The sequence below is a fragment of the Alosa alosa genome, chromosome 17 (genome assembly GCF_017589495.1).
Source record: "Alosa alosa isolate M-15738 ecotype Scorff River chromosome 17, AALO_Geno_1.1, whole genome shotgun sequence".
NCBI classification, from domain to species: domain Eukaryota; kingdom Metazoa; phylum Chordata; class Actinopteri; order Clupeiformes; family Clupeidae; genus Alosa; species Alosa alosa.
In genome coordinates, this window is record NC_063205.1 from 16,266,382 (window position 1) to 16,291,477 (window position 25,096).

Sequence of the window (25,096 nt, forward strand, 5' to 3'; positions counted from 1 at the left end):
ACACACATAGAGAGACTGTGTGCTAGACATGGTGCTTGTAGTCCACCCAGGCTGGCCAAGCATCACCCTTCTCCTCAACATCAGCCTGGGGCCCCGAGCAGCCAAAGTGGCATATCAGTGGCCGTGTCGCCTCCTGCCATGAAGACAACACACCCTGTGGTGTTCGCCTACACAGCGCCCGCTGCTCCCTGAGCCAACTCGACCCGCTGATCTCACCGGTGGCACCGCAGCTCATTTAGGCCACTGGCCGGGCATGTGTGTGTGTGCTGTTTGGAGGTTAATTAGAGAAATGTACAAGGAGCAGGAGACGGAGGCCAGGCCGGGGGACTGTGACAGAGTAAGAGTGAGTGTATGTGTGTGTGAGTGTGTGTGGAGACGGGGCAGGGGGGATTAAACAAATGATCTAGTTTACAGCGTTCTGCTTGGCAGAGCACAAGGGTTGAGCCTTACCTCTGAGACGACCCGCGCCACTGGATGTCTTAAATTAGCAGTGACGCAGCAGTGGTGCCTGAGTCTGGGCTTTGAGACGGGCTTGAGCATGGGATACAGCTGGAGTTGACACGAGAGGTGTTTTGTGTACTGCCGACATGTGTTACTTACAGTAGTGTGTCATTGGCTTTCAAGTGTTGGTGTGTGTATGTTTGTGTATCTGGAGAGAAGAAAAAAGGAAAAGCTTTGAGATCTCTGAGAGCTACCATAATTCACCCGCGTGTCCCTATCTTTGTCCTCATCAAATAATTAGGGCACTTAGAAAAACATCTGTGACTGAGAGAGAGAGAGAAAGAGAGAGTGAGAGAGAAAGAGAGAGACAAGATGATGGGGACCTTGGTGATAAGTCTGAGTGCTATCACATCAGTGTAACTGCAAGTGAAAGGACCTGTCAACCAGCATACAGCCGCGACACGCGACTGGCTGATTCAATGCTGATGGAGGCATATGTTTCAGATTTGCAGAGACAAACATTTCGACAGAAAGAGACATTTTAGATGTGCCACACTACTCAAAGCTTCCTGATGTCCTCTTTCTTAAAAAAAACTTTGGCCAACATTGCAATGGGTGAGTTTTGAATGGATAACACATTTTTGTCTGTGATACCTCCACTGAATGGAACTATCACATAGGATGTGATGGAATTTCAGGTTGAATAAATTTCATTCTGTCCTCGTGGGAGATCGCATTCAATACTCAAGAGGCCATGAACAACAAAGTGGACTTGAGGCAACAACCCTCTTAAACCCAAATCTTCTGAAAAGAGAGAAAAAGTTGTTTACTCCTTTCTCACTGGTCAGAAATATTGGGAATAGCTTGTATAACTCCTCATGAATATCTCCTTATGATTGGTTAACCAACGTCAAAGTACCCTCTTATCAGAGTTGAACACGTTCCTCTTTTCTTAGAATCCTCCAACAATCTCATGACCAACCAGATTCATTAACAAAAAAAGATTACAAGAAAACAGGTCAAATGTTTCAGGATGTTTGACAGGAGGATCAGCATAACCTAAGAGTACCTTTCCATCTGTTTTTTCTGCTGTTTCCTTACTCCCATGCCATGCAGCTTTGTCCTTTATACCCCTGTACTCAATGATATGATAAAGCCTGAACTGAACCATAACTGAAGTTACACCACACAGTAGTCAGAACACAACATAGGGCAGCTGTTTCACTCTCAAAAAAGATTTTCTTTTCACAAAAAAAATCCCCACAAGTGAATGGCAAAGTACCTAACCAGACTGGTATCCAGGAAAGAAGGTTGTTCACAACTCTCCATGGCAAATGTTTTTTTCATGCATGTCTATTACCATCACTGAGGCAAGTGTAGGCCTAAATGAAAGGTGCAATAATTCGGAAGAGAAAAAAGACACACGGATAGAGATGACCAGAGTGCACGCAACCCAAAGACTGGAACACGAGGGAAGGGAACGGGAGAGAACACAGTCTCTTGTCATCGCCCGAAGCAAAAGCTCTGTTATGTTCTTTGGATCAATAAAGAGAGAAGCTGTGCAGGGCATTCACAGAGCAGTGGCTCCAGTGCTCCCAAGACTATCACTGGCGCTCAGTCAGTTATTCATAAAGCGTCCCCAAACAGGGCATCGAGAGCAGTCTTAGACGTGTTCAAGTTTAATATTAAGTCAAATAGTTTTTTAATATGGAGATATCCCCTACATATATATATATATTCCATTTAATACAGTTTACTCTGAGAAATGTGCTCCACATGACCCATCCCTTTCAGTTGTGTGATACGTGAAAAAAAAAAACTTCCAGATACAGAAACACAGAGTAAGCGATTCAGCAAAGAACACTAAAGAAAACAAATGATTTTGTTTGATTTTACTGTGTTGCAAAATGGTCATTTGCCTCACTATAATGCCTAATTCCTCCAATATATATTAGTGTGTAGTTGCATCAGAAAGTATACTGTCTTGGGCTTTACAGTAATCTTGAACTAGGTTTTTTCATATTCAGAGTGTTCGAATTAACCCCTCAGACTTGAATGAGAATTCAAGTCAGAATGAGACACACTAGAGGAAGGTTGACAAAGTACCCAAACACTTGAGAAATGACTGCATGCTGGTGTCACGTCACCTGAGAAATCTGAATGAACGACGATGCAATGTGTGTCACCCCTGACAAATAAGGATGTTGTGGGCGGAGGGGTATCAACACCAGCAGAAGATAAACAAGTTGATGCGGCCGATACATGAAAGCTTCCATCCGGAAAAACACAGCGGAGGAGCAAAACAGCCTCCCTGTGCTCATTAGACAGGATTTATGCTTTAATTCAGCCCAAAGTAAATGGCATGGTGGTGTGCTGGATTTTCTTCAGATTATCTCTGCGGTGGTGTTTACTTCTTAAGCCTCAATCTGCAAGATGGTGCAAACAACTTATTGAAAAACCACTGTTTTAGGCAGGCTTTAATGAGAAATGTGTGTGAAGTGCAATGTATCTCACTCTCTTGTGACTGGCAACAAAGAAAAGGAGTGAATGTGAGTGTGTGCTTATTAATGTTCAACCAAACAAGTTCATTTAAACCTGTTTATTACTGTCATGAGATGAAGAAGCATCAAAATGTGTCATCTCATATATTCAAAGGGTGGTTTAAATTATATTTTAGGGAAACATTTTAAGATTATAAAACAAATGCCAAACATTTAACCTCGCACCATAATCATATTTTTAGGCTATAATACATTTGTATTATTTAGACTCTATTATTTAGACTAACTTAACGAGAGACTTAATGTGTGGCATATCATCCATTGCACATGATGTGAGAGCAAGACGGCACCTGAAACAATTTCTTCTTGTAAAGACGTCTTCAAGCGTTGCTGTCATGAATATTATGTTTTCATGGAAGAATCTGTTTGCATAGCTGGAACTCAATTTAATGGGCATAAAGTTTACTTTCATTTCCACGCACTAGGCTACACATATTCATAAAGAGGATATCTCCTTGTAGGCTACTGCGTTTTATTGGTGGGGGATTGTTTACAAACGGTCACAGATCATGATGTAACTCTATTGGATTAACGGAAATCTTCCACTCCCCGAGCTTGTTTTGAGGTGTTAGAACTAACTCTATATCAACAGATGCCAAACACTCACCTGCAGCAAGTTGTATCCAGCCGCAGATCTTGTAGACTGTGGCAGTGCTGCAGAAGAAGAACAATGCGAAGCAGCCGATGCAGGAGAGGACGAGGACCATGGACATCCCGATAAAGAAGGATGCAGCCTTGAAAGCACCAGAGGGGATGGTGCTGAAATCGGTGAAGCTGCCCTTGCACGTGAGGTCTCGGGACAGTCCGTTACCTATGCAGTAGTGGAAGAGGCCGAAGTAGCCGCCCTGCGGGGTGTCCACGCCATCCCCGATCCAGTAGGGCTGAATAAAACACACTACATTGACAATAGCAAACAGTATGGTGAAAATTGCCCAAAGCACGCCAATAGCGCGCGAGTTCCGAACGTAGTTAGTCTGATAGATCTTGGCCGCCTCCGAAGCTGGGAGCATCGCTGCCGGAGTCCCAGGGACCATGGTTTGGTTTTGATAAGGTATTTTGGCAGCTGTGTAGGAGACCCAGAGATAGATGAGTGCCCACCACTGAAGTGATAACCGGTCAACGAGAAAAACGTCAGTTCTATTCTGCTGTCATATTATAGGAGAATCTGTAGACATTTCCCTCTACCGATTTCACTCGAATACGCGCGTCAACTCAAGAACACTGTTACACCATCTGCCCTGAAATTAGTCCAAATCCGGGTGACGCGGACGATGTTGAAATCTCAGCACTTCACACGAACACAATCTAATAGCCACTGTTAGAGACTAGTATTTCACAATGTCCCACGGAATCCACGATTGCCTAACGCAGTCCGTTACTGCTGCTATCTCATATAGATAAACAGATCTATGTTTCTGAGTGACCAAACATTGGATATTCCACAAAGACACTACAGGTAAAAGAGCTCCCGTGGCTGTCGGAGGCGCAGAGATTCAAAATGAGCCTGATGAATAAAAATGAATGGTGCCAAGAGCGTTAGATCGACACCGTCGTTACCACAGGATGTGCACACTTGAGAATGACGGTAGTCCACTGGAGTGCAGCAGCCTACGGTAAGCTAAATGGGATTGTTGAGTGCTGACGGCAGCATACGTCGTTCGCATCATGTGTCACGCATTCTTACGAGTAAATCGCGTGTAGGTAGGTAAGGCAAGCATGGATGTCTTTGCTATGGATGGAACTTTGGGGGTTGCATAGGCTATGTAGGGCCCTAAAACCAAATTATATGAAGCGTTATTTTAAAGGTTGCCTGTGGAATTATGTAGGATTCGATCGTCTTGAGAAGATCCACACTCTTCCATTGACTTGCATTGTATTTAACAATGTGCCACACGTGGTACAAAGTGGTATTACAAGAGAGCCAGTGGAGATATTCAGTGGACATCAGTACATTCAGAGTTTACTTTATTAGGCTCATTTGCATATTATGCACGTTCATGGAAATTCAGCTGAAGAATATGCGCATGTGCGTGTTTCCATCTACTGTGCTATGCGAGTTAAAAATGGACACTCTAATCTCTGTGGGATCAAAACCTAAGGTCGTCAGGGCAACATTTACGGAAACACACAGGTAACAATGCAAAAAATGCAAATATATGTGGATAAATTGCTTCTGTTAATTGTGCTTGATTTGTAGCAAATTCAATTTCTATGTGCATTAGGAGATTGAATGTGCATTTCAGTGTTTCCAGTCAGGATTTGCAATGACTCCTGAAACTGAAAGTTTGAACAATGGTTATCTGTAACCGTGGTTCTATGAGTTTCAGATGAGCACCAGAGGAGCTACATTAGGGCCAATCTCAATTCTCTGTTTTACCCCTTCCCCTATCCCTTCATCTTACCCCTAGCCCTTGTCCCTCGAAACCGAGTGGCAAGACATAGGGGTGAAGAATATTCCCCTTGGAAATGAGATACCACTAGCCAAACCATAGGCCTAAGGGAGAGCTGGATGATTGAAACACTTGAATTAAAGTAATTTACAGAGATCGTACCACACTGAAAGCTAATATTTTGTCACTAGCAACCTGTTTTCTGCATAGGCTATAATTGCATTTTCAGCTCGGAATAAAACCGTTCAGGAATTATTTCAACAACAGCTGAACGTGCCTATGTTCGTTCGGAGCCTATTGGTCCGGGTGAATGAAACAGGGATGGGGGACAAAATAAACATGCAGTTTGCTATGTAAACATCCCACAACTCCTTTGATATTTTACAATAATATCCAAATGGTCGTTACTTGACATCAGAATCAATCGTTACCTGTATATACCTGTATAATAGCCTATGCGAGGAGTCGGCAGCAGTAGGCTAGGCCTATGCAGCATTCATATCAGACGAGCGGTAAAAAAGTTCAGCGAATTTAGCTGCTGTTGGACTTTACATTTCTGACATGGTATCCTGCAAATTCGCGGGGTAGACATGGAAATATGTAAAATGCGAGACATTCGCGCAAATAATGATGTGCTGTTAACATTCACAAAACAGCGATATTTTGAAAACTTCCTCGTGAAGAACAGGACCTTCAATATATGGTCACAAGATTGAATGCAACATAAAACAATTACCATTTTAATTTTATAATCCTTATTAATGCCAACATTTCATGTCAATGAATCTCTCGGTGTGCTTATTTTTCCGGTGTGAGCGGTGTATGTTGGGTATTTCTCTTACCCCTCGGTTTCGAGCAAGCTCCCGATCTTACTTGGTTTTAAGGGGTATCTACCCCTTGCCCTTATCCCTACCCCTCGATCGAAATGAGAATTGAGATAGCCCTTCGTCTCACGTGCACGCGCAAAACTAAGGGGAAGGGGTAAAATAGAGAATTGAGTTTGGCCCTAAGGGTGCATTCAAGGCACTTCGGAATGACAAGGACCGCCCCCGTGACTACTTTGTTTTTCCCACAGCAAGTGTTCATGTGCTTTGCCTTCGGAGTGTATGACAAACATGGATGCCACAACAAAGGTTAAAACATACACTCACTAATCCTAAATAAACAACTGTATTTGCTTAAAATATAGTGTAAGACGCTTGTGAAAGAAAGATATGCAGCTTTCAAGTGACAAAAACGGCAGATTCCTAAGTTCACATTAAAACTGTTGGACATGAAAAGGCCACATGAACTACAAACGAACTACAACGTGACGACAAAAGTGATGACGAGCCCCTAACTGGGCAAATCTAACTGGGTTAACTACGTTAGCAAAATCTAGCCCCAGTTTCCAACCTCTGACTCACACATTACGTGACGTGAATTACGTGGAATGATGATGTTTTGCCTCGTAAAAAGGTTTTTCCGAAGCCCATGATATCCATTACGTGTACATCCAGGTGCAGTAACCTGTTAGCCTAGAAATCTAGACGCACCCTAGCGGCGGCAAATTAATTTGCTCAGCCTGTACGTCTAGTATCAAACCATAGGGATTTCTATTGGCTGACGCCGTGGACGTCATCCAATCACAGCGCTCTATTTTGTTAGAGAGTCTTAAGGCAGGATAACGACAGTCCTGCGACGGTGAACAACAAGGAAGGTGGCTATGGCGAAACGAAGAGCGGTTGTTTGAATCGGCGTTGGGCTTGGGGAGTTGGACTTGTGCTTTTCTTTGAAAGTTGAGCAACACAATGCACTTGGTGGGCCATCCTATATCATTGAAATGTATAGTCTGGCATCGAACCATTCACCTCGCTTAACCCAAGGGGCGGGCAGAGAATTGTCTTTCAAACTGCCTAGGCATGCAATAGGCCAGCGCTACGACCATATCCGTTATCCGGGTCGGCAAAGCGGCAAATACATCCTTCTTCGAAAGGAATGACTTAAGTGCATTGTGTTGCTCAACTTTCAAAGAAAAGCACAAGTCCAACTTCACCAAAGTTGACGCCAACGCCGACTCAAACAACCGCTCTTCGTTCGCCATAGCCACCTTCCTTGTTGTTCACCGTCGCAGGACTGTCGTTATCCTGTTAAGCCCGCCTTAAGGCTCTCTAACAAAATAGAGCGCTGTGATTGAATAACATCCACGGTGTTAGCCAATAGAAATCCCTATGGTTTGATACTAGACGTACAGGCTGAGCAAATTAATTTGCCGCCTAAGGGTGCGTCTAGATTTCTAGGCTAATTATTTGCATGTTGAAGGTGAAATGCTTGCTGTGCATTATTGAGCAATGCATGAGCATGCACAATCTGCTTCCAACAGACCAGCCAAAGTAATATTTGATCTTTCTTTCCCTGTTTAAATTATGTGTTAGGCTTCTACATTACAACAGCATTGTACTGTAAATTCCAGAAAGAATATAGTGGATGAGACCCTGGTGAACCTGGTCATCAAAGACTCCCAACCCTTTTTTATTATTAAGGATGACCTGGCGTTTAGGGAGCTCATGTGATGGATCCCTCATTCGTTTGCACAATGTGGAATGTGTATATGAATAGAGTAAAGTAGTTCATGGTTAAGCCATTAGAATGAATAATAATGATTCCTGTTTTCCTCCTGCAGGCTTTGAGGGCAATGACTGATACCAAATACCAGGAGGCTAAGGAGAAGGCCAAAGAGGTTGGAGACCGTTGTGGCTGTTAGCCTAACATCCAGCATGTGGACATCCATCCTGACAATGACTTAGCCGCAGGCAGGGCATAACCCCCCCCCAAAAAAAAAAAGAGAGAGAAAAAAGAAAAAATATATAACATTTTTGTATCATTTAAATGATAATAATAACAAAGTAATTTTGTTGTAGAATATTAATTTCTTAAGAAATACTGCTAATTTAATGCTGTTTAACTCATTTATAAATGCAATGTCACTTTAAGAGCATTTAAGAGCATTTAAGAGCATGTTTAGCTCTCAATGGTCTTTTGCCAGCTCCATTCAAATATAGCCTATGGCTAGTGTTGTGCCTACGGCTGTGCCCTCTCACAGTTAATAAATAGTCAGTAGAGGGAACTACTGTTGCCTTGATGATTTCCTTTTTTAAGTTTCTTATAAAAAGGAGATATCAATTATCAACAATAACAAGCCAGCTGGAACCTGCCACTCTGCATGCGTGCCCAAATGTGTTCCCAATTCAATGGAGTAGCATAATGTTCAAGTTAAATCTGCTTTTGATGAATTTTGATTCTTGACATTGGAATAGTAATTTGGTGGGACTCAATTGACGCAAAATCCTTCAAATAGCTGAAATGATACCTTAAATCAAATAGGAAGCAAACCACAGTTGAGAAAATGTGCAAAACACATGGAATGCACAAGTCTGAAGAAGAAGTGGAAGACAGCACAGCAATACAGTGCAGGGACGTGCACAGACATTTTGACGGGCTATTGCTCTTACCTGAAAAAAGGGCACCCCTCCCCCCTTTTTGGTTGGGGTTTTAAATAATATTCTATACATTACATAATGGCTATTTTCATTACAGTATCCTTTGGATGTTTGCAATCTATTTGAGTTTTTTTCTTTTTTACATTTTGGTTTGGACACAAAAAATCTGTAGGCTACCATAAGGTCATCAGACATTTTTGAAGAGGCCTATATCACCCATTTTCAGAAATTAGCCTAAACTGTCCGGCCATGAAAAGTCCAGTAACATTTGTATGTATTGATAGCTTACTCTTACATGTAGTTGACAACACATTTTGGCTATCTTCTATCATTCTGACTGAATACCCTGCAATGCTGAATGACTGTCTGAAGTTATAACTCTATTGTTTAGACTAGACTATTTTCCCCTACATAGTGCAAGGCCAATATAATTGCTTTGCCTACTGTAAACTGACAAATTATCATTATTTTTTGAATACCCACTGTTTGGAATATAGGCTATAGCCTACTGCTGACCCAGCACGTCCTTTCTTTCGATCTTTTCACCCTGCTGTATGTAGATGTAAAATGTGAAAAATGAAAAACTAAAACATTTCCAACAATACTTCTCGTATCGACTGAACTCGACACTGTGAAACTATGTGCCACAATGTTGCTGTCTTCAGTAACTCAGAAGTCACATGCAAAGTAACAGTTTACCGATTGGTCGACAGGCAGGAAGTTTACGGTGACGACAGTGACAAGCGCGCGAAGTATATAGCAAAGGACAAATATAGCACGCGGGGAGCACCATACAGATGAACAGGAGAGGTAAATCATAGTTGACATGCTAATTTACTCTATTTACACATTTCAGAGGCAGCTGTCATTAAAATATTGAACATGGGGTTATTAAAACCTTTGTACAGTGTAAAGAACTATGGAAATAAGAAGGATATGCTAACGTCAACCAGCAAGCAAGCAGGGTGTTTGTCTACATAGCATAACGTTACCACATGAACACGTCCATGGGATGTACAACATGCATTGGGAGTAACGTATGTAGGCTATTACAACAGAGACGTTCGATCGCTTGATTTGTTTCATTTCGCGGTGTTATCAGGATGCCTGCGCTTGTGGAGCAGCCGGGTTATGAGCGGGCGAAGTTGTGTGCACTGACGGAGCGAGTTCCTTGTCGAGAAGCACAAGCCAGTACATTGTTGGCTTTGCTGGGTGAGGTAGGTAACGCTATCATGTCCCTGTGATTGTCCTTGTTTTACCCTCCCCTGTCATTGCAAAGTTGTTTGGTCAATGTAGTGTCACTTTTTGAAATGAGTAAAACAGCAGATACTATACTAATTCTGACATAGCTGACTAATGTTATTTATCACAGTATCCAACACACATCCTCTACATACTTACAGCACACTGCCCCCACCTACCCACACGCACACTACACACACACACACACACACAGTCACTGCTACACTCCCCTCCCGCCCACACACACATCTTCATCACTCACATACATCATACATACAGTACTCTGCTTGCAATAGTAAAAGTCCCTTCACCATATTTGCAATACACTGCCCCTCCCTCTCCCCTACATACACAGCACATTATTTCATCAGGAAGCTTCTCCAACACACATCCCCAACATACTTACAGCACACTGTCCCGCCCCCCCCCCCAATACACAGTACATTGTCTCATGAGGAAGCTTCTCCAACACACATATTGCACACTGCCCTCTCCCACATACACAGCACACTATCCCATCTCCCCTGTCATCCCCCAACACACACACCAAGACCCCTGGCAGTTGGGTTAGCCTTGGGTTGAGCCGTGGATCTGCCCAAAGGTTTCTTCCTTGGTAAGGGAGTTTTCCGTGCCCCCTGTTGCTCTTGGGTGCTCCTTGTTGGTGTCCCCCCAATTCAATCCTCCCCACCTTTCTTATGCAGCCCTTGCCACTTAATCTACTAAACCCCTCTTCTACTGCACTTTTACCCCCACTTTGCACAAATAGGCTGACACCAGACATAATTTCACTGCATTTCTTACTTCCAGTAACTATATGCATTTGACAATAAACTTCCTTGTATCCTTGTATATAGACTATTGAATTTAATTGAATTGAATGGAATGTGTATGAGCTTGACCAGGTTATTTTTTTCCTAAAGCCAGAACACTATAGCTATCCATCAATCTTCATCTATGGACACCGTGCATCTGGCAAGAGTCACGTGACAGAAGCCATATTACAAGAACTTGAGGTGGGTTTATTTTTCATGTCACCACCTTGATTGTTTTGGAAAAACCTTCGCAACACAGAACTGCACAGCCAATATGTTGTTTGAGTGTGATTTCAAGACCCACACCCAAAAGTTTTCTGCACAAAGCCTATGCCCAGTCAATCCACTCTCATACTTACACTTGTTTGAAAACATTGCAATTTCTCATGGAGGTATTATGTAAATAATGGAACCTCCCTGTTTTAAATTAAATAGATTCATGTAGAATAAGGATGTAATGAAAGACCAGTTGTAAGGTACAATGAATATATGTCAGGCATTTCTTGAAAGGTTTTTCAGCCAGCTCGTACATGTCCGGTGGACCGTTACCTGCGTTGTAGTGGCTGTTGTTTTAGTGAACCTTTTTACACGGACCTGGTTGGGTGTTGCACCTTGTGAATGAGCATGTTAAGATGCTGAAGGATTTATGTGTGTGCCAGTTGAATAAAGAGTTGCCCTGTTGGGCATAAATATTCAGTGAACACGAAAGGAGCAGAATATAACAGAACCTGCCGGTACACTGGCGCTCCACTGGAAATATCTGTGTGGGCTGAAAAGCCCTCTGTGGCATATAGTCCATTCTGGGTTCTAAATAACTAGTAATCTTCACTAACAACCTTTAATGCCCCCATTTTTAAGAAAAAAAAACAGTAAGAAGAGCTTCATGTTCATCTGCCAAATTATTCAGCATTGGTAGCAAAGTTGGAACGTTTGTCAGAGAGTCTAGTCGTTGCTAATTGTTTAAACAATTGAACCTTTTTGCCAAATGCTCCCATGGGTTCTGCAGCTCCCCCATGCCATAGTGAGCTGTGTGGAGTGTGTGTCTGCGGGGCTCCTGTTTGAGCAGACCCTGCTGGCCTTCTTCGGCACCGAGGCCCCCTCCCTCCTGCCCCGCTCACCCTCTCTCTCCGACTTTGTGCGTGTCTACAAGCAGCTCTGCACCCAGACCCCGTCCTCTCAGACCCGATATATAGTAAGTCTGAATATTGACCTGGCTGAATTTGGATGCATGTTGAGTGGTTTTTGTTTGTTTGATTTGTGTCTTTGTTTTCATTAATGCATGTAGGCCTCTCTGTTTTATGATTTTCATTTGTAATGAGTTCGTTAGTCATAAGCTAATGTTGTTGAGTTGTTATGTAGCATACCAAATTTTACCTTTGCCATGAAGAATATTGAACATTATTTTTCACCCCAGTTATAATCATGAGACTGTGTGATATGTGTGTTATTTGTGTGTGTTTTTTTTTTAGAGATTGTAAAGAATAAATAAACAGTATTTTTGCATATCTGCAGGTACTGGACCGGGCCGAACTCCTCAGGGATATGGAGGTGAACCTCCTACCAGGCCTCTTACGTTTACAAGAACTGGTAAGCTTATCTGCTCAGTACCGTGCACACTTACATTTATTCATTTAGCAGATGGTTTTAACGTAAGCAACTTGCAGGATATAACAGGAGCTCATTTTATAAGGACATGGTCATTACAGTGTCATAGTCTAGGTAAGGTATTATTAGTACCTTGCCATGCCAGTTATGTACAGAATCTCACTGTACATTTTATTTTAGCTTGACTTATAAGTTTACTTGTTGGCTTTGGTCACTTAAGTGATTTAGACCCAGTATGGGAAATGCATTAAAAGGGTGACTTTCACTGAAAGGGACCAGCATTGCTCACTTATATTGACCTAAGTGTATTGAAACATGATACGGTGTGAGCGTGATGTCTCATAGATTTCCAAAATCTGGCTAGTTAGACCAACAACTTTTTCAGTAGGGAAATCGGGCATTAAAATGAATCACTGTTTTACACCCCATTTCACTGTTCACTTCCTAGGGCCCCTGACATTTAAAACGGAGAACTTTGAGCACTGGTAGTTTACTTACAGAATTTATACAGACAGTATTTCCACGAAGTTTAACCTTGGAATTTAGTCACGATAAGCCGAAGCAAACGGTAAGAATGAACAGGTATGATAGTTCTGTAATTCAGATGGATTCCAGTTTCTTCCAATAATCCATGCATTTCCACTGAATTATTTTTTGAATCTGACAGGGTGTAAACAGTGATTTATTTGCATGGTTAGCCCGGATTTTAAATCGGCTAACTAGCCAGATTTTGGAGTGCAGGGACAAGCCGAGATGGGCTATGAGACATATCACACTTATCATGTTTCGATACACTTTAGGTCAATATCACACCGAATTCTCCTTTAAGACCGATATTTATAGTTCTGCTCTGAGTCAGTCAATATAAAAGATTGACAGGCTGATATTTTAAATACCGAGTATATTGTACTCTTTTTTGAAAAGAAAAATCTTGACTTGTAGTTGAAGTTTTGGTTTGTTTGTCAAAGCAGGCCAGGACCTCATTGAAGCGTTGAAGAGCCACATAATATCAGTGCTATGGGTAGTAGCAAACTGTCCCTGTGGATTTTTCCCTCGCTTGTTTACCAGTGCATGTTAATCTCAAGCTGTTCAATTGAATTCTGTCCATGACTTTTGGGCGGGTGGCCTAGCAGCACAAGATGTTTCAATAAGGAGATCGGACAATTGATATTCTAATGGCATTTTTTATCTTCCCTTTCACATGGACCCTTATACACACACACACACACACACACACACACACACACACACACACACTCTCACTTATTCACTCCTACACACACAAACGCCCTCTGATTGTGACAGGTTGATGACAATGTGACGGTAATCCTGCTCAGTGAGATTGTCTGGGACAAGTTCCGGCCGAACACTGGCTGCTTCGAGCCGCTATTGCTGCACTTCCCTGATTACAGAAAAGGTAAGGCCAATCAGAGGAGCCGTCTGGAGCCAGAGGGTTTCAAACGGCCATCTGACCTCCATTTAGTGATGTTCTGGCTGACTTGTGAGCACCTTCCAAAGCATGCTGATGAACCTTAAGATAGATTTTTTGTGTGTTTTTGCAGCAGTCTTGCTAAATAATAATGGAAGACAATTGTAATAATTAAGAAAATCTGAAGCACTCGCAGACCTGCCAACCTGTACACATTTTGTGTAGCAACCACGCATTTTCACATCGAAGTACGCCGCTAAGATGTTTTACTTAAAACTACGCAAAAACAAGCAAACATCCAACTTCTCCGGAAAGCTCCCTGGAGCATGTGAATTAGAATCTCCTGCAGATCTATTTCATGTGAACGTGAGACAAAGGACACAAGTGATAATGGCAGACAGAGCATAGTTATTGGCCTATCTTTGTGCTATTGTTTTCTTCAGCCAATGGTGGGTTAAAACTTGATGAGGTGAGCTTGTGTTCACTCGCAAATTCGCATTCCCCAGCTGCCGTTCTGTGAAACTAAAAAAAAATCCAATGAGTGCGATGAGGCCTAATAGTTTGATGTTGTCTTAAAGTTATTACTTTTTCACCACTTATTTCAGTTAGCATTATATTTTCCATGTGTCGCTGATGGTTAAAGTTTTCATCACTAAAAGGCTCTCCGGGAGTGCAGATCTTTCCAAGGCCAAATGTAGCCATAAACAATATGGCTAAATATTTTGAGCTGCTCAGCGATGAGTGTTTGATTTGTTTTTCTTTGGAGCATGTAGATAATTTCTTCTTGATTATTAGCGCGAAAATAAGTGTAAAAATATTGGGGATCATACGTTCCCATCTGGTCCTTACTGGTCCTACAAGTCATTAGGTTTCAGAATTACATTTGAGAAATAAATCAGGGAGAAACTGTGAAGATCACCAAAACAACAGTACAACAGTATACAAATATTTCAAAATATTTGTGCAATTTTAACAAAGACTATTACAAACTATAGAACAAGTGCAAAAGAAAGTGCAAAACAACAAAATGTGCAAATGTGATCAGTACAAGCTATCCTCCTTGGCTTTAAAAAGAAAATTTCAAGGGCCCTTTGGTAATTGCTCTGTTTTACTATTTGACCATTAATGCCTACCTTCATGCAGGCTGTCAGACTGTTGCCCTGCAGCCTGTTCCGCAAGTCTGTCCTGATCTATACACCGAGAGTGAATAAAGTTTAGATTATTTTATAGTTTTGTGTAATATGGATGGAATTTGACCGTGGAGCGCTTTTTCATTTAGAGGCCGGAGCGGCCGCTCTGTTCCGCTCTGATACCGCTCACACCACGAGTCTGAGGCTTGCTCAAACCCACCCAGAATTCATGTCTTCCTAATAAAACCAAGACCATTAACTTTCAAAGATATTAGCCATATAGCCTAAGTTCGTTGATAGGGATGGAGTGATTTCACTGTAGTGGGATGATTTTAAAGTGGCGCAGGGAGCGGAATTGAGCGGAGTGACCTGACGCGAATTTGTGTGGAAGAGCGCCAAGCAGTGCTAAGCAGTGTTGACTTGCACATATTTTTTTAAGATGGTGAGCGTAAACGAAGGAAAGTCCTATAATCGGATGGGCATGGTTAGTGCCTTAGGTGCCTCCTCAACTTCCTTGCTTCCTTCCCCAGCTGTGGAAATGGACATAGAAGACTGGTGTTCCATTCTCCTCACCCGTATTTGTCCTACCAGTCAGGGATCCCTTCGGTCACAAGTCTGATTCTCTAACCAGTAGGCCAAGGCTACCACATGGAAATATTGTTAAACATTAATAACAATGCATAAATCAGATGTTTTTGAAATGAATCAGTGAACAGAATATAGGAAACGATAATAATGAGGTAATACTGGATGATTGATGCACACAGCAAGAACTAGCACCTTGTTATTTGAAAACTGCGTTCTGAGTTCTGAACAGAGATGGTTGTGTAAGGAGAGCTTTTTTCTTGTCTAAGGAGGGGCCGTGGGTGTTTGATTTAAGCAGAAAGCACCAAGAGGCTGTAGGTTCCAATGATTTGTAGTTGGGCATTAAGGGGCGTTACTAAGCATGACTCGGAGAGGAGTCTTAAGTTCTTTCTCATGGTATGAAATGAAAAGAGATTTTGCCCACTTGTTGTTTAAAGGGAAACTTGGCAGGATTTCCGCCTCTGCTGGAGAAATTGTGCATTATGCTATTTCAAACTGTGGAAAAAGGTAACGATAAAGCACATGGATTTGTTTACAAGCTAGCAAAACGGTTAGCATAAGTTTGGCAGACAATGTGGATGTTACAAGGTAAGAAACACGATTCAAAACGAGTTTCTTGTTTCTCACTTCTTTTTCCGGGACGGTAGTCTCAATGTTGCAAGGTTGGTTTTCCGCCTGGGGACGCTAGGGGCAGCGGGAAAAGTCACCATTTTCACCGGAACAGGTCATTTAACCATCCAAATGATTTCTAAACGGGTTTATTACGTTAAAATAGTTGCCAAGTTCTCCTTTAAGTTTGACTTTGCACTTTGCCCGCCATTTGAATTAGGGCCCCAGAAGTTTTTAACCTCTGGTATTCCTCTGTAGTGGAGCTCCAGCAGATCCTGGTGCAGGATTATCACCCGGACTACTCTGCAGAATTGTACGGGTCCTACATCAGCATTCTGCTGGGGGTGTTCTACTCCGTCTGCCGGGACCTGAGAGAACTCCGACACCTGGTGAGAACAAACACCCACATCATCATTTTCCTCTCTGGAATACACCCTCCGGGCTCTCCTTTTATGTCCCTTTTTCCTTTCATTCTTTCATTCTTTCTTTTTTCTTTCTTTCTTCCTTTTTTATTTCTTTCTCGTTTCTGTCTCTCCCTCACACACACACACACACACACACACACACACACACACACACACACACACGAATTAGAACTTGCTTAGTATTAACTGTACTGTAATTAAATGAAAGGATTTTTTTTGTTAGGGTCGGCATGAAAAGAACTGTGTTTGTTAGAACTGTGTTTATAATGGGGTTGATGTTGTTTCAGACAGACACCATGTTTGCTCAGCTAGTGAAACTGAATTGATCCAAATCTCTCTTTGCAGGCAGCCCTCAACCTTTCTAAGTTCTGTGAGCCGTTGGACAGAGAAGAAGGTAACAAAATGTTTTTTTTTTTTTTTTTTAAAAAGTGTTTTTTCACTTTATGTGGGTGTTTTGCCAAATGAGTATGCAAGCCATTGACTTTTCTTTGTGCTTTTTTCCCCATCTTGTGGTTCATTGTGTTTGCCAGTGAAAGAAAGTGATACGCACAAACTCTGGAGGAACATTGAGCCTCACTTGAAGAAAGCTATGCAGACTGTATATCTGAGAGAGGTGTCCAGGTGTGTGTGTGACTCACCTCTGTCAGCATGTGATATAGCATGTGATGTATAATACGTGTACCTGTCTTTTCACTTCATCTCTGAATCTTTTTTTTTTTTTTTTTTTTGGAGCTTTTTGCCTTTATTATGATAGCACGGTGAAGACAGACAGGAAGTAAATGGGAGAGAGAGATGGGGTGGGATCGGGACATGACAGCAGATCGGACTCGAACCTGGGTCCCGTGGGGCACTGGACCCTCCTGCGCATGTAATGGGGCGGCTGTAGCCTGCTGCGCCACAGTGCCCCCTTCATCTCTGAATCTTCTCTCTTTCTCCGCAATGTCCTTCATCACTCACTTGAGGCTTAAAGCAAAAGCAATAGCAATGACAAAGATGGCGGTTTGTAATTTGATGCAGTCTGTTCCCTCACCTTGGGGGAAATTGTAGGCAGGTTATGGCATTAAGTTGTTACATAACATAACTGATGTGAAATAAGATTCTGTTTTTTTCTATATAGATTTAAATTCCTTTTGCACTACCTCTGTATCTCTCAGCTCTGTTTGTGCCCACCCCCCTCCCCAATATCTGTCATTGTCTCTCTTTTTGACACGCCATCTATCTCTCTTACGGCTTCCACACAGTTGCGTTCCGTCAACGCATGCCAGTGGGTGTTCCCGACGGTAGCTAATGCAAATGACTTCAGGTATAACCGTAATTTGATTGGTTGGTGCCATCTGTTGTTCGCTTGTTTGTAATTTGATTGGCTGGTGCCGTCCGTCGGTGCAGCAAGTTGAACTTCTCAACGCAAGCGACGAGAGCAACGTGACGCAACGGACCCACAATTCAGTTCGTCAACGGATGATGTAAGCCCGTGTAAAGTGAATGGGATGGCGTCTCCAGCACTGCAACGCACGCAACTGTGTGTGGGAGCCATAAATCTTTGCATTCTTTCTGTCAGCAAATGTGTTATGTAGCAAGTGTTTGGTTCTGACTTGAATTTTGTTTGATGACGACTTCTCTTTGGCAGTGTTCAGTGGGAGCAGCAGCAGCAGATGGAGGATAAGGAAGCTGGAGCTCTGAAAGGTGCCCACACACCACCACCACCACAGATGCATGCACTATTGTCCAAATTTCTCTCCAAAAACACTATATCTATTACTTTCTTTCTGAAACGCAAGCTGTAAACTAATTCATTTCTGCCTAAATCACAATTTCACTTCACCTAAAATTCAGTTTGGGTTTTGTTAATGTGATCACAGTTTTTATTTTCTCAGACAGAGCACACTAATGGGCCCAGAAACATGTACGGCTTTGGTCCGGTACACACACACAAAAAAAAAAAAAAAAAAAAAAAAAAAAAAACAGACTTTGGCCAAGAGACCACCTATTTGCCCACAGCGTGGGTCCAGGGGCTGTTTACAATCAAATTTTCCCACTTTCACACACACGCTTGCACACCATCTGTTTGTGCCCTCTCTTCTGGCAGTCATTACTACGGGCACATTGTGGGTGTGTTTGTGTGCCTGTGCTTGTGCCAGACCTCAACAACTCTCCTTTTTAGTGTGCCCAACCCAGAATGCAACACAAGCACACATCTGCCCTCTTACGTTGATACACTGGGTAGTGTTTTTGTAGCGGTACTCGCACCTGTCTTTTTATCCTATAAAACCTCACCCCCACCTTTTTTTTTTTTTTCTCTGTCTCTCACTCTGTCACCCTCCATCCTTCTATTAACACTCATTCTCTGTCTCTCTCTACCTTCATCCATCCTCCTATCTTTTACTCTCTTTCTCTCTCTTTGTCTCTCTACCTCCCTTCCTCTTTCTCTGACTCCCTCTCTCCCTCCCTCTCTACCTCCCTTCATCTCTTCCTTTTAATCTCTCTCTTGTTCTCTGCCTCCATCCATCTTTTTCTCCCCCTCTCTCCCTCTGTCAGGTTTGTCGGCCTACGCCCACGTGGAGCTGCCCTATTACTCCAAATTCCTGCTGATTGCCGCCTACCTGGCCTCCTACAACCCTGCCCGCACAGACCGGCGATTCTTCCTCAAGGTCTCACCCTCATCCTTTTTTTTGAATTTCCCCTTGGGGATAAATAAAGTATCTGTCTATCTATCTGTCCCACAAAATCCCGAGAGAAAGACTCCCGAATCCCGTCCCGCTCCATATGTTGATATCTAAAGTTATCCAACTGTTAGGCTACCCAGTAGCGTGCGGTGACCATACATTTTGGTAGGGCAGAAAGCCTTGTCTAACTTTTCTTTAATAACCGATCATTTTGGTCTACATTAAAATTACATATTTTACAGGACTTTGTGTAGGATATGCTTAAATCATTTCAGAATTGTAGATCTCATCCCATCAGTAAGTTTGCACCGTTCTCCTCACGTTAAACCATCGAAGCATAGCAACGTTGTTGCTATGGGTAAACAAAACTATTTTTGTGTTCCGCCAGGGTTATGCGATAATTGAGGAATGCGATCGTCGAGGTGCCATGCCCGAACATTGCATGACACATTAAACTCAACGAGAATCGTTTTCCCGGACAGCTCGTGCAATTGAATAGAGCTGTCCTTTGCTGACAGTTTCGCCTGTAACTGTTTCTTTGCATCCATTTTGCCTTAGGGCCTAGTCGCTGAAGCTGATTGATTGTGAACAGGGCAGCTGCTTTGTCTTGCTCTGATAGGCTACCAATCAACAAACATATTGTGGGTTGTAATTGGTTCTCTTTTCTAAAACAAAATGCCTCACTGCACTCACTGCATTGGGCGCACTCACTGCATTGCAGCGTCATTTTTTTTAAGTTAATCTCTGACTTCCCGCCAGCTCCCGTTTATTATTTCCTGTCCCGTCCCAATCACGTTACCAACAGTGAAATTTACTCCCGTACTGCGGGAAACCCGCCGGAATACCTTGACCCGTGGGAGTCCCGAAAAATTGTCACCCTCTACTATATCTCTCTCTCTCTCTCTCTCTCTCTCTCTCTCTCTCTGAATTAGGTGTCAGCATTGTGAGTGTGAACTCTTGCTACCCAGGGGTGCGTTTCCCAAAAGCATACTTGCTAACTAAGTTAGCAACTTTGTTGGTTGCAATGCAATTTCCCATTGCCAACCAACTAAGTTGCTAACAGGTTAGCAACTATGCTTTTGGGAAACGCACCCCAGCTCAGTTGATTGTAGACAGTCAGGTTGAAGACTCAGTATGTATGTTAAACAGTCCCTTAATGGCCCTTTGGCTGTTCCTTCATTCTACATGGAATTCACTAGAAATTTGTACATACGGTGCCATGTTTTGAGTCAAGTCAAGTCAAGTAAAGATCATAATAAAAAGAAAACATAAAACACAAGGTAAAATCATTTAAAAATAAAGAATGTTTTGAGGCGTAAGTAGTGATGAAATAACGCCAGATGTAGGTGTTTCAATGCCTTAGTACATTGGCTCCTCAGTCCATTAACAAATACATGTTTGTCTTTCACCTCCAGCATCATGGAAAAATAAAGAAGACCAATTTTCTGAAAAAGCACGAGAAGGTATTCAGCCTTGGCTTTTGTGTCCTTTTCTAACACAACAATATGTGATATGTGTGGGGGATTTTTTGGTGAAAATGTTTTCAAGTGTTTTTTTACATTGTGTGGGGGTTTTGGAATCTTTTGCTGGTGTGCTTTTTTTATCATTATTTCCTTCTCTTCCTTGAAACTCTTTCTCTTGCTGTCACTTCTCACAGCCCCTCAGTGTGTGTGGGTGTGTGTGTGTGTGGATATGTGAATCTGCTCCTTTTCATTCAGCTTTTGTACTTTGTTTTCTGAACATACAACACTTGCCTTTCAGTAGACAAATGTGTATGCCTGTATATACTATTTTTTTCTGTTTGCTTTCATTGGCTCTGCCTTTGAACCTGTGCTACGTTCACTGTAGTTTCATAGTCCAAGCTACAGTGCAATAATAAGCGCTCTTGTCTTCTTGGCTCTCTCACAAAGTTATTCTTCTAAAAGCTAGTTAAGCCGTGTCCTAACTGCATTTGATGGGAGCAAGCCTTAGTGGCAAAATCAGAAAATTCAAGACAAATTGAAAACTCTGACTGAATTTCGTTTTCAATTGGAATGTCAGTAGGCTGTGCAGAGCGATGTGGCACGGCATTTTGAGCAGAAAATTTGTCTGATGGCCCATTTCTATTCTGTTTCGTTCTTTACATTTCCTGCTCTGCTATTTGGAATGAGAAATAGGACACAGTGGGACAGCTTGTTTTAAATTCAGTGTCACTCAATCAGTTGGTTGCTCGCATGCAATTACGATACGCATGTTACATTGTCTGTACCTACTTGGAGGAAAATGGGTAGGATTTGTTTATCTGTGTTAATGTGTGTTAATGTTTGCTTCACCCCTGCTCTTCTCCCCATCCAAGACCAGTAATTTGTTTATCTGTGTTAATGTGTGTTAATGTTTGCTTCACCCCTGCTCTTCTCCCCATCCAAGACCAGTAATCACTTGCTGGGGCCCAAGCCTTTCCCATTGGACCGTCTCCTGGCCATCTTCTACAGCGTAGTAGACAGCAGAGTGGCTCCAACGGCCAGCATCTTCTCCCAGGTACCCAGACTCTACTCCCGTAATGAATCGCTCGGAGCAAGGCCAGTGCTGGTCATCACGTAATTCGTTTTTTCATGTTTGAATTAGGGTTGATTTATAAGGGCTGTCCCTGCCAGTGTGTGAGAACGTGGACTGTAATTTTGTGTTACTGCCATTAGATGGCAGAGTTATCTATCTATGTCCCTGTTTGCGAGTTGCATATATTTTTTATAGCATTGTAAATCCACCTTTTTTTTACTTGACTCTAGTTGTGTTTTTGTCAAAAGGTAAAATATGAAACAAAAAAAAAATGCGTGCATGGTAGAAGCCATACAATAAAACTGTCATTGAGTAATTGTGTGACTGCATTGTAGGAAACATTTCTCTGATGTGCTCTCTGCCCAGATCTCCTCCTTGGTGACCCTGCAGCTTCTCACCCAAGTGGGGCATGACGATCAGCTAGATGCTCCCAAGTACAAGTGTGCCGTCTCACTGGACTTCATTCAAGCCATCTCCAGGTATCTGAGAGCATGCACTCGGTGTGGTTGTATGGTCAGAGAGAGAAAATTACAACTTGCTGAGTGACTCACATTAGTCCTCTTTTCAGCGGTCATGATTATAGATCTTAGTTTTTAATTCGTTTTTAACCGTTTTCTCTCCTGTAGGACTGTGAGCTTTGATATTGTAAGGTACCTGTATGACTTCCTGTGAGGTCCCCACCCATGGATGGACGTGCAGGCAGCTGATTGGATTCCACTTTGGAAAAAGCATGATTGACAGGCCTACTGAAAAATGGTTGGAACTTGGTGTTACATTCTATCATGGAATTGAGATTACTGAAGAAATCAGGTAGATTGAGCACATGCGTTACGGCTACACAACTTGCTGGAACACATTTGTTTGTCTGTTTACTTGTTTGTTTCTGTGTAATATAACTTGGTAATAAATATTTGTATGAAATCTCAGCCTCCTTATACATTGTTTGTTTAAGAAGGCATCTGTGCGTTAGTGTGTGGGTGGTGCTCGACAAACGTGTTGACAGACCCTCTTCATGATGACATCACTCTTTTCTGGGGTGATGGCTTTGCCATGGAAACTAGCCAGGTCACCGTATTAGGAAATCATTGTGCCACACGGCAGAAAAATCTGACCAAATACGGCTATCTTGCAGTGATGTTATCACATTAATTGGCATATCAGAAGTCTGCATGCACAAAAATAACGAAAAGGGTAAGATTAGTAAAGCTTGTAAATTACTAAATGTACAAATACATAATTACTCAGCTCCAGTAGCAATAGAGCGTGTGAACTTCTCTTGCTTTTATATATTTTACCTTTTTATATGCTCTGCTAGGTCTGCACAATGAATAATTTTTTTATTAAAATCGCAGTTTGAACTAATGCAAATAGCTAATCGCAAAGGTTACCTTACCTAGAATCCTCCGAGTCTTTTTACCTTAAGAGAATGCTTTATTTGAGTGTTAAAAGTTGAGCAATAGAACAGCCACTTCAGTTTTCATTAATCCTTTGCTGAATTTATTCTGCTGTAGGTTGTTAGCTTAGCTAATTATTGCCCAACTGCGACTGACATCTACACGCACCACCAGAGCCACCGTTTGTGGGACCAAAAGAGGAGCTTCAGGAAAATTGGACAATTTGATTGTTTTTAAGATTATTATGATTGACAGACCGGAAAGATCCATTGTGCAGCTCACAACTCTGTCCCAATCGTTAATCTCGTCACATTTATGATTTTTATATACATGTCATCCTCGTGTGACAGTAGGGCTCACCTACAGTAACTGTGCTGTGCTTCACATGCACTAGGCATACTCATGAAATTGAAATTTGGAATATTGAGCTGAAACTTGACAAAAATTATATTGCAAATCAAAACAGAATATCTATCATTAAAATCACAATTAGATATTTTCCCCAAATCGTGCAATCCTACCTGTAATATGGTCTACATTCTTAATGTGAACGTATGATCATCATCAGTCTCCACCCTAGTGCTTTCAGAGGCCATAGAGTGTATATACAGTTGTGTGCAGAATAATATCAGTGTGTTTTAAAAAATTAATAAAGCTCAAAATCCTTAGAATAGCTGTTAATTCCATAATATCAATGCATTGGGAACACTGTACATTCCATTTCAAATCAAAACATGACCAAAATTGATCAAGTTTGTGTTATACCTGTAGACAGTTTGTCCAACGACCCACATGCACTGAATTCAAGCCACAGTACACTGAAGACAGTAAAGCATGGTGGTGCACAATTGATGTTATGGGGATGTTTCTCATACTGTGGTGTTGGACCTATTAATCGCACACCAGAGATCATGGATCAGTTTCAACACATCAAAATATTTGAAGAAGTCATGTTGTCTTATGCTGAAGAGGATATGCCTTTTGAAATGGGTGTTTCCACAAGACAATGACCCAAAACACACCAGTAAGCTAGCAAAGTCTTGGTTCCAGACTAACAAGATTGACGTTATGGAGTGGCCAGCCCGATCCCCAGACCTCAATCCTATAAAAAAACTTGTGGGGTGACATCAAAAATGCTGTTTCTGAGGCAAACCCCAGAAATGCAGAGAAATTGTGGAATGTAGTTCAAACGTCCTGGGCTGGAATACCTGTTCACAGGTGCCAGTAGTTGGTCGACTCCATGCAACACAGATGTGAAGCAATTCTCAGAAATAATGATAACGCAACTAGATATTAGTGCAGTGATTCAAAGTAAAGCAAATCTTGAGACATTTTTCAGTTTATACAGTAAATGTTTGAGTTTGTAAAGAGAAACACTGCTATTTTTTTAACAGCATAACATTCCTTTTTCTTCACTTTCTGTAAAGTTATAACACAAACTTGATCAATTATGGTCATGTTTTGATTTGAAATTGAATGTGCGGTGTTCCCAATGCATTGATATTATGGAATTAACAACTATTCTAAGGATTTTGAGCTTTATTCAAGATGTTATTCTGCAAACAACTGTGTATATATAATGGTTGTTTATCAGATTGATCTATTTTTCATGAGCAGTGTGTTACTCTTCTCGTTATTGCCAGCGCACATGCAAGTTCCCAGCCTGTCGTCGTGTACCAGTTTCCCCATCCACAGGCAGCAGCCCCAGCCTGCTGCATCCCCCTGCTGCAAGCACACGCTGTGTCTGTGCATGTCTGTCCTGACGCTCGGGGGATGGTTAGTCATGCCTTTATCCA

At 42.0% G+C, this 25,096-nt stretch overlaps 2 protein-coding genes across 3 annotated transcripts in view; one reads left to right on the plus strand and one right to left on the minus strand.

Annotated features, from left to right (window-relative positions):
* lhfpl3 (LHFPL tetraspan subfamily member 3) overlaps nucleotides 1–4,857 on the minus strand; it is a 41,333-nt gene extending 36,476 nt beyond the window's left edge. Inside the window, exon 1 of the mRNA XM_048268017.1 lies at nucleotides 3,610–4,857. Coding sequence (XP_048123974.1) covers nucleotides 3,610–4,036 — 427 coding nt within the window. The 5' untranslated portion in view covers nucleotides 4,037–4,857. The remainder of the gene's footprint in view (nucleotides 1–3,609) is intronic.
* Nucleotides 4,858–5,073: 216 nt separating this feature from the next.
* On the plus strand, nucleotides 5,074–22,827 carry orc5 (origin recognition complex, subunit 5). Of its 2 annotated transcripts, XM_048268014.1 has the most exons (16): nucleotides 5,074–5,133; nucleotides 8,055–8,111; nucleotides 9,974–10,088; nucleotides 11,034–11,126; nucleotides 11,932–12,117; nucleotides 12,438–12,512; nucleotides 13,836–13,947; nucleotides 16,542–16,672; nucleotides 17,054–17,102; nucleotides 17,239–17,329; nucleotides 18,336–18,391; nucleotides 19,244–19,356; nucleotides 20,787–20,834; nucleotides 21,778–21,888; nucleotides 22,273–22,385; nucleotides 22,533–22,827. In XM_048268014.1, exons 3-16 carry the CDS (start codon nucleotides 9,975–9,977, stop codon nucleotides 22,576–22,578), a joined length of 1,338 nt encoding a protein of 445 aa, XP_048123971.1. In that variant the 5' UTR covers nucleotides 5,074–5,133; nucleotides 8,055–8,111; nucleotide 9,974; the 3' UTR covers nucleotides 22,579–22,827. The 2 variants fall into 2 exon arrangements, with proteins under 2 accessions (XP_048123971.1, XP_048123970.1); XM_048268013.1 differs by lacking the exons at nucleotides 5,074–5,133; nucleotides 8,055–8,111 and adding an exon at nucleotides 9,591–9,681.
* The last annotated feature ends 2,269 nt before the right edge of the window (nucleotides 22,828–25,096 follow it).

What these genes read in the sequence shown, in the direction of transcription:
- orc5 (XM_048268014.1), top strand. Translation starts at nt 9,975, where the DNA reads ATGCCTGCGCTTGTGGAGCAGCCGGGTTATGAGCGGGCGAAGTTGTGT. An exon ending in TATCTGAGAGAGGTGTCCAG is followed by an intron (nt 17,330 to 18,335) that starts GTGTGTGTGTGA and finishes TCTCTTTGGCAG; the next exon opens with TGTTCAGTGGGAGCAGCAGC. An exon ending in TTCTGAAAAAGCACGAGAAG is followed by an intron (nt 20,835 to 21,777) that starts GTATTCAGCCTT and finishes TCCCCATCCAAG; the next exon opens with ACCAGTAATCACTTGCTGGG.